Source organism: Scomber scombrus, chromosome 15, assembly GCF_963691925.1.
Source record: "Scomber scombrus chromosome 15, fScoSco1.1, whole genome shotgun sequence".
Taxonomy (NCBI): Eukaryota; Metazoa; Chordata; class Actinopteri; order Scombriformes; family Scombridae; genus Scomber; species Scomber scombrus.
Window position 1 is genome coordinate 19,852,073 of NC_084984.1, and position 9,459 is coordinate 19,861,531.

At 41.2% G+C, this 9,459-nt stretch overlaps 1 protein-coding gene across 2 annotated transcripts; it reads left to right on the forward strand.

Moving 5' to 3' along the window:
• The first annotated feature begins 609 nt into the window (after window positions 1-609).
• Window positions 610-8,568, forward strand: skor2 (SKI family transcriptional corepressor 2). Of its 2 annotated transcripts, XM_062434917.1 has the most exons (8): window positions 616-1,907; window positions 1,944-2,604; window positions 3,328-3,391; window positions 4,147-4,224; window positions 6,805-6,870; window positions 7,072-7,170; window positions 7,428-7,495; window positions 8,512-8,568. In XM_062434917.1, the coding sequence occupies exons 1-8, from the start codon at window positions 616-618 to the stop codon at window positions 8,566-8,568; spliced, it is 2,385 nt and encodes a 794-aa protein (XP_062290901.1). The 2 variants fall into 2 exon arrangements, with proteins under 2 accessions (XP_062290902.1, XP_062290901.1); XM_062434918.1 differs by having other exon boundaries at window positions 610-2,604.
• Window positions 8,569-9,459: the final 891 nt, after the last annotated feature.

Below are 9,459 nucleotides of genomic sequence, written 5' to 3' on the forward strand. Positions count from 1 at the left end.
TTTATTAGAGTAATCAAGATCTAGCAGATGTGCATATGAAAACTGTTTCATGTGTGTTAAAGTTTGTGTTGTTAAGATGTTTAATTTCCGTAGAGCTTCAGGATGGACAGAGCAGAACAAATTTCCCTATGGGGACAATAAAATATAAATATCTTATTTTAGATCCAGTTTTGGAGGCAAACTCTAATGAAATTTTTAATTTTGTCATGGTTTTGAAGACTTTTAAAACGTTTAAAAAGGTGTTTTTCTTGTATGTAATTGGGAATCAAACATCTTTTATTATTATTATTATCTAGTATTATTATTTTAAGTTAAATACATTTGACTTAAAAAAAATATATATATATTGTAATATGAAATCTTTTTTTTTTTTTTTTGAGTTTGGCCCATATTTTTGAGTGGTATCACACTTTGTTAAAATTAGTGTAAATCATAAGGGATTCCTTTTTATATTTTATATTATATGTAATACAGAGAGAAAGGGCATGTATGTGTAAACATTTGCAAACTTTTTAAAAATGTTTAAGGCAATTTGTAACATTTCAACAGCATTAACACATTTCCATCTTTCTTTCTTTCTACGCAGGTTGTTTTGCAAAGAGATTTCCTCCCATTATGGACAAGACCCGTCTTTCGAGCCCTAATGACATCATTATGACAAGTTCAACAGGCTCATACCAGCAGGAACCCCTGACTCCACCCAGACCCACCCACCACCACTCTTCCTCCTCTTCCTTATCCTCCCCGTCTCCCTCCTCATCCTCCTCACCCCTCAAGCCCAATCAGGTCAGCCGGGTCATCCTGTACGGCGTTCCCATTGTATCACTGGTCATTGATAACAATGAGAGACTTTGTCTGGCGCAGATTTCCAACACACTCCTCAAGAACTACAGTTACAATGAGATTCACAATCGCCGTGTAGCGCTGGGCATCACCTGTGTCCAGTGCACTCCTGTTCAGTTGGAGATCCTTCGTCGGGCGGGTGCCATGCCCATATCATCACGCCGCTGTGGCATGATCACTAAACGTGAAGCTGAGCGCCTCTGCAAATCCTTTCTTGGAGAGAACATGCCACCGAAACTGCCCGACAACTTTGCCTTCGATGTTACACACGAGTGTGCCTGGGGTTGCCGTGGTAACTTCATCCCGGCACGCTACAACAGCTCCAGGGCCAAATGCATCAAGTGCTCCTTCTGCAACATGTACTTCTCCCCAAATAAGTTCATTTTTCATTCCCACCGCACACCAGATGCTAAGTACACCCAGCCCGACGCTGCCAACTTTAACTCCTGGCGACGACACCTCAAACTCAGCGACAAAATCCCAGCTGATGAGTTAGTTTATGCATGGGAAGACGTCAAAGCTATGTTCAATGGAGGCAGCCGCAAGAGAGCGCTGCCCTCTTCATCTCATTGTCCGTCTATGGGTCCTATGAAGACTCTCCCAGGCTCAGTGGTACCTCACATGATGGGAGCTGACCTGGGTGCCCAGAAAAGAGCCCGCTATGAAGATGAGGATGACCTGGACGGAGGCGGTCTTTCTCCCTGTAAGACACCACGTAGCTACCCTGTCATCCCTGTCCCAAGCAAAGGCTTCGGCATGCTGCAGAAGTTCCCTCCCACATCGCTTTTCCCTTCACCGTACCCCTTCCCAGCATTCAGCCTCTGCCAGCAGAAAAAAGAGGACAGTGATGTTTCAGCTGGACACAAAGGAGCGGGGTTGTCAGGTCTTTTATGGCCTGGCCGTAAAGACACTTTTTATCCACCTTTCTGCATGTTTTGGCCACCAAGAGCGGCAGGTGGAATCCCTGTGCCCACATACCTCCAGCCTCAGCCTAGTGCCCTCTCCTCCCTGGCAGACAACCCCTCTCTCAGGCAGGCCTTTCTGGATCTCTCAGACCACAGCGAGCCTGCCACTGTAGGTGGCAACGGAAATGGCGTCAGTGCAACATTGGCCCCCGGCAGCGGAACCTCAACACCCAGATCAGGACTGTTTGACCCTGAGTGCACAACAGTAACCTCTGACCTTCGCCCTGTGACATCAGAGGGCTGGCTCAAACTGCTGGACACCCCAACCCTCCAAACCAGGAAGCCGAGCTACGGCTCTGCCTTCCGCCCTGTCATCAAGGATGCAGAGAGCATTGCCAAGCTCCACAGCAGTAGTGAGGGAGTCACTGGCGGCACGGATGGAGACATCGGGGTCGTGGTTGCTGGGTCAGACCGCCACCAGCGGCTATCGCCCAGCAGCAGCTGTAGTTACGGAAGCGAAAGCGGAGGCGATGGAGAAGCAGAGGGAGTGGAGAGCGAGGAGGAGGGGGACGTTGATGTGGAATCATCCAAGCAAGAGGATGAGGAGGAGGAGGGGATCTTCGCAACCAGGCCACCACAGACTCAAACCAACCTGTACCTTCCTGCACTCAGCGACAGGGCCGGAGAGGAGAGGGGGAAGGAGAGAGGGAGTGGCACAGTGTATCCCAGTGCCTCCCCTCCCTCCTCCTTGGACCCCATCCAGCAGGAGTCCCCCAGCCTGCCTGCCTCCCCGCCTACCAGCCTGCCTCTCTCCAGCTCCACCCCGCCTCACCGAGAGGACCCATCTTACAAAAACGTAAATATCCCCCCAGGCCACTTTAGCTAATTATTATTTAAATGGTGCTGCAGTCAGGCAGTGATGTGATCTGCATAAGCAGATTGATAGGCTGGTTTCTCCCTGTAGAAATTGAAACAGTCACCCCACTCTGATCCCGGCTAATAGGCCCAGGCGTGGATTGTTTAATGGCCATGGTGTGTTTGTTCTCCCTCTGTCACCCCAGCCTGTTAGGGCAACTCTAATCTTTAACCTGTCGACTCCCACATTAACCAGGCCTCCGAGAGAGGAGGAGGAGGAGGAGGAGGAGGAGGAGGGAGCAACAGAGAGTAATGTGGAGCATTTTAAACTAGAACAAGTTAAATTATCCATTGAGTAACAAAGTGGAAATGCACATCACTGATTTCAGAGATGCAGAAGGAGTGAAACTGTTTTTTTAACCATACACTCCAAATTAGATCATTACAAATAAATGCTACTGCTGGTTAATGAAAAGGAGGGCGCCAGCTGGGGAGATTGCATTTGTCAAATAATGAGTTTCACACACACACACACACAAAAAAAGTCCAGATTTATAAGAGAATGGGTGCTGAAATAATAAAGAAAAATGTTCATTTAAAAAACAAACAAAAAATTACAGATTAATCACATTAGTCTTGTAGATCTTACTGTATGTTCTGCTCTGTTGTTATTGTACTATATGATGCATGGTAGGTAAATGAACTGACTATATATGATTTTCAGGTCCACAAAAACAGAGATGAAGGACTACCTGCGTATGTAACCAAAGACAACTCCAACATTTCTGGTGAGCACAGACACATTTTACACTACTATTTGTCTTTTGTAATGAACAATTGCAGATTACTTACTAGAATACATCATTCCCGGAAAAATTGTTTGACAATTTGAAAATGTAATTAAATATATCAGATTTTTGCAATTCACCCTTTTCAAACTGGAAAATACAGTAGTATTTTCTCAAAAGTTGAAATGCACCACTGTCTTTCTTTCATCAAACTAGATTTTTCTTTGTCATATATAATCACAAAAATAATTGTTTGCGCGGGTTGCTTGACACTACATCTTTCACTGTGCAGTTGCTTTACAATGTATCAGTTTCATCAAGTGTTTGAACAGCTTTTTGTACTGTTTCATCAAATAGCATTACACAATCTATTTCAGCAAACTGTTACACACTATCTTTTCCATCAGACGTCTGAGTCGGTTGTATTATAGCATCTTTGTTTCATTTAGTGTCTGAGTGAGTGGTTTTATAGTGTCTCTCTGTCGCTGCAAGGCTCATATTCCTGTGACGTTTCATTTGCTCCTCTCATCTCCCACTCTGACCCTTTCACTAAAGAAAATGTCTTGCGGTGGTGCGCTCACAAACACACCTCTGCACATGGCCACATGGCCCACATACACACACATGCACAAGGGACACACACAGTGCGCACACTTAGTTATCTCCATGTGTCCGTATAACCAGCTCAACCAATGGGCCTTACTGAATCTCTCCTCCTGTCTGTCTCTGTCTTTTTCTGTCTCATTTTCTCTCAGATGAAAGCAAAGAGCAGAATAGTTTCTTTGTACCAGAGAGTGAGACGTCGGCACAGGACTACTGGAGGGAGAGCTCAGGTACAAATATGTGCTTTTTTTTTCTTAGTGGTTGCAGAGCAGAAAATAAACAACTCAATCAATGAAGAAAAGAGAGAAAAAATGTAAAAATGGCCAGTTGGTTTCATTCCGAAAGTATAATTATTAGGTTGGCAAGGTTAATTTAATTTCTGCATTTGGTTTAACGCCACGGTAATTTGAATCTCACATCGCAGAGCAAGTCTGAGGTCTTTATGAGACGTAGATTAACTCACGTTAAAACATTTATTTTAGAACTATAATTTCATTCTTATCTACAGATCAGTGATTATCATTTATTAGCAGTCTGACATAGAAATCATATGTAAAGGTATATTATAAATTAATTATTTGTATTATGTAATTGCATAAAAATCTGTAAATTGACCTTTCCTGTTGTAATTCAGCACCCAGTTTAGTTTAAAACACACTCCAAAAATTTCCATGCATGAAACAATGTTGATCAAAAACTCTCACTTTGAAAAATATATAATTTTAATGCACACGTTATATTGACATTTCTTCTTATTACACACACACACACAAAACAAACATACTTAAATCAGTTTCACTCTTCAGCTTTATCCACTTTCTGCTCCTCCTCCTCTCTGACTTAAGGGATTCATATAAATACACAGAGAGATGAAACAGTAGTGGAAAGCTGCTTCTGCCGCCGCTCTGCCAAGCTCCTCTCTTTAGCAGTGTTGTCGCCAGGGCTGTTACTCTTAGGGGGGCCGTTATAGTTCAACAAGAAAACATCAGCTCAGAGATAAGCAGCCGTACTGGCAATCTCCATCCTAGACCCATATCGCTGCAGACATAATTGCCTTTTTTTCCCCTTCCTCAGCGCAAAAAAACCCCTTTCCTGTTTGAAAAAGATCACAGCTTATTGCCTTTTTATATCTGTCAGGAAGGCATTAAAAGTGCTTTATGACATCTGTGCCAACATTTATATCTACCCCCCCCCCACATCCAAACACACTCCTTCAACCCCTACACACACACCACCGTAATGATCCCTGAGCATAATGTATAATGTATTTCGAAAAATTACACGAAACAAATTAAATGAGAACACCTTTCCCCTGATTGCCAAACGTCTCCCTGGGCGGTGGGAAGCTCTACGTGATTAGAAGGCCTGATTCCTCCGAGTACCCCCCCTCCTACACCCCCCTTCACTGTCTTTAAACTCTCCCTCTGTTTCTAGGGAGAAAAAATAATCTAATTTTCCATTTATGTAATGCAAACCGCCTTGGCTTTGACTATTCACGGTTAATTGACTGTCAAACGAGGTTGTTATCCTCGGGCACTGTCTGCAAATTTGCTTGTCAAATGAGACAGAGAGAGGAGAGGAAAGGAGAGAGGAGAGGAGGAGAGAGGAGAGGAAAGCTCTCTCTCTCTCTTTCTCTCTGTTCTAAATGAGAGAAAAGAGCATAGGGAGGCTTAAAGAGCCAGGACATGAAATGACTGGAGGAGAATATATATATCGAGTGTGCTGGATCGCTTCATTTAAGGCGTTCAATGCCTCATTGTCACAATTCAGACGCTTGCACAAACACATACATATGCACAGAACAATATAGTTTCAAACTAGTCCATTTGAGCACAGCATGTGATGGAGATGTTTGTTTTTAAAAAAAGAAAAAAGAAAAGAAAAAAAGGGAAGTTTTAAAGCAACAAGTAGATTTTGCCTCCAGCCATAAAAAAGCTTTAAAAAAGCGGCAAAATATAAATAATATGAAGCACTGGATATGTGTGATAATACTTTCTTTACGCAAATTCACAACTGTTCAGTCCTCATGCTATAGTTCATATAAACAAAAACAATCCACCACCACAAAGAAGGGAAAAAGCTCAAAACATTTAATGAGTAGTGCTTGGTTCACTAGAGAAGAAAGTCAGAGCTGTTTTAATTTTCTTCTTGCATTGAAGCTCACATTGGTCTGCACCTCACTGTGTGCGCAGAAACAATTCACCTGCTACAATATAACATTGTTGACATTATAATGCAACAGTCTGTCAACACAACCCATTTTTTAAAATTGGTGGACTTTTCAGCACTCCTCCTTCACTCCAGTTTTGTTTTTGTTTTTTTATTTACTCTGATTTCTGAAGGCAAGCAGTGTTCTTTACTTTGCTTAATTGAAAGCAATATGATCTGACAGCAAAAGGAGGCTGAACATGCCGAGGAGTCAATGCAGTAAAGGTTTCGAGTTCGACTGTCTCCACAGCATGTTATCATAAACTTATACTGACACCTAGAGGCCAAAGAGTGAATAGCAGTGCTCGGCTCAGGACGGTTAGAGAAAAGGTTGAGGTGATGGAGCAGGAGTCACACTGGTTCAAAATGAAAACAAGATACATAAACATACAAACAGATAAGACTGGTCAGTCCATGATGAGGTTATGACTGGTGATTCATGTTGAAATATAATATGAAATATAATTGGCCTGCTGTTGTGTAAAATAGAATGAAACAAATCATAGTGGCAAATGTATCTGATATACTGTAACTTTGTCTGACATTAAATATGACGGAAGTGGGACAAAAATTTGACAATTTTTCTTCTTCTTTTTTTTTAGGTGATCGAAGCCAAGGTGCTGCCTCTCCTGTGCCGCTAAAGAAGGACGTTGAGAACATGGAAAAAGGTAAAGAATGTTTATTTAAGCAACACAGAATTCAGGAAACATTGCTGTATTGACTATGCAAATGTCTCAGTACAATCCTATTGATTTATTCTGAATGGAGGAATCCTGGCATACATAGTGTAGACGGTAAGATATATTGTACCTTACTGCAATTTTTCAATGAAACAACCCCTTTTGTTCTCCTACTTCCTGCTCCTGCAGAGGAGCTCCAGAAGGTTTTGCTGGAGCAGATTGACTTCAGGAGGAGACTGGAGCAAGAGTTTCACGCTCTGAAGGGCACCTCACCATTTCCTGTCTTCCGTGAGTCATTTTTTTCATAACCTTGCTTTCCTTTGTCATACTCCGAAGGGCAACTTCTCCTTCTCAGTCTTTTTTAAGTTAACTCATCTGCTTTCTCCTCTGTCTGTGCCTCTTTTTTCTCCTTCTTTCTCACCTTCCTTTTTCCCTAAATTTTCTAAATCTTAATCCTCCATCAGCCGTCTTTATAACTACACTTGATCAGTTGCTAAAAGGATAATACTGCTCAGGCTAATGATGGATTTTTACACTAATTTCAGATAATTTTCAAGACCAGATGAAACGAGAGCTCGCCTACAGAGAGGAGATGGTCCAACAGTTACAGATGGTGAGACTGCTAATGACTCAGTCAGTGCTGAACACTGATGGAAAATAAATATCATTGCTGCGCCTTTAAATGACAAATAAAACATCTTTTTGTAGATACATGCATTTTAAAAAAGCTTTACTCTTTGCTTTGAAAAACAGTCCCACTAATGGCTTTTTAGAAAGAATATAATTGTGAAGCACTTTACTAAAATATAATTACACAGTTTGAAGAGGAAATCAATTAAAAACAGATGAGGAAATATGACAATGATAGCAGAATTACTGTAACACATAAACTACGGTACACTGTAGACCTAAATAAGAAAGTCATGCCTTAAAGCTATAACAGGAATTAAAGGAAGAGAAGATAAGGAATCGACTGGACACTTGTGCTGTTGCTTATTTGTCCATCAAAAGGTAGAGCCAATCATCTAGTTTGTCTTTCACGGGTGAGAAGTTCCTCTGCAGCCGTCTGAGTGTTTCAGTTCACATCAATCATCGGAGCAGCTGGCAGACAGGCTGACAGACGGTGTTTGTCTTTGCTTTCTGACACACGCAACAACTGTATACGCTTGCGTGCACATGATCGCAAAACCCTGCACATGCACAGAGAAACAGACACAAGAGCACGCTGCATTCATGTAACCACAAAGGCAGACGACTGAACAGGCATTCAAGCTCATTTATAAGCGTGTACGTGCACACTGAAGTGCACTTTGCACGCATAAAACATTCAAAATTGACAAATGGGTGTAGAGCCAGCAGATGGATCTGTCTGAGAGTAATGACATTAATTTCACACAGACGTTCAAATGAACTCACAACAGTTTTTTTGAGTGATGTTGCTGCATCATATTTTAGACTTTTGATTGAATATCACACCTAAACTGTACACATCCTTCTCAGAATATTTAATGTCCTTATTTTAAAGTATAACCGTGATGACATTTTTAATCTTGATTAACTTTTTTTTTTGTGTGTGTAGCTGTCTGTTCAGGATTATTTTAACTTGTCTCTAATATGTGTTTCATTCAGATTCCCTACGCAAACATCATCAGAAAAGAGAAGATCAGTTCTCATCTTAACAAGTAGCAAAAAGGTAACAGACTTTTATTCATTATTTATTTATTATGTACAATATTAGATGTAAATGTTGTCATTTGAGTTATCTGAAAGCTCATACTTATCTGCAATGAGTTGGCATTGATTCATGAAATAGTGTTTCTTAATAATAGAATGAAAATGGCCAACAGAGGCAGTCATCAATATATAAACGTAGCACATAGATATACACATCAAATGATTACAAAGCAGAGTGCGTTAAGGAAAGTTTAATTAGCTTTAAAATTAATTTTCTTTTTTTGCAAACTAGACTTCATTTAGCCTGGATTTTCACCAAAGATAAATAGATCTAGAAATAAACTGCTTTTCTTTCACTAAAGATGGTAATTTAATGTCAAAAGGTGAAATGTAGCTACTTTTTGATGTTTAACTTGCTTGACAGTTAATTATCCTGCTGCATCAGATAGTTAAAGCATATTCAGTTTCACTTCACACTGGCTTTCACGCGCTAACCCTTAACAGCAAAGTCTCTGGACCGACTGTAACAGAATGTAACTTATCAGAGCATGATGCTAATGTTGGATTTTTATTTATTTATTGTCTTTACAGGCTGAGTCATCAAAAGCCCCCCTCTAAGATGAGGAAGCTGCCAGGATTTTTGTGAAATGTCCCAAGAAAAAAAAATCACACAACAATTGACAGAGAAATGTAGGAGATAAAGACACAGACAGAAAGGAATATGACACTCTGTAGTATAGGCCTTTTATTTAAGTTTTCCTGGGACGGAGATCAGTACAACCTCTGTGAGTAACCCTGCACTTAAACTCTGTCTGATAAGAACAACAGTTTGGAGCAGTTTGGACTGCTGTGGTGACACACTGGTTAAGGTTTCATCCCTGTTTCATGTAGCCTGGGTCCAGT

Coding starts and splice junctions, on each gene's coding strand:
- skor2 (XM_062434918.1), top strand. CDS start 616: ATGGACAAGACCCGTCTTTCGAGCCCTAATGACATCATTATGACAAGT. Junction 4,225..6,804: donor CTACTGGAGGGAGAGCTCAG/GTACAAATATGT, acceptor CTTTTTTTTTAG/GTGATCGAAGCCAAGGTGCT. Junction 6,871..7,071: donor CGTTGAGAACATGGAAAAAG/GTAAAGAATGTT, acceptor CTGCTCCTGCAG/AGGAGCTCCAGAAGGTTTTG.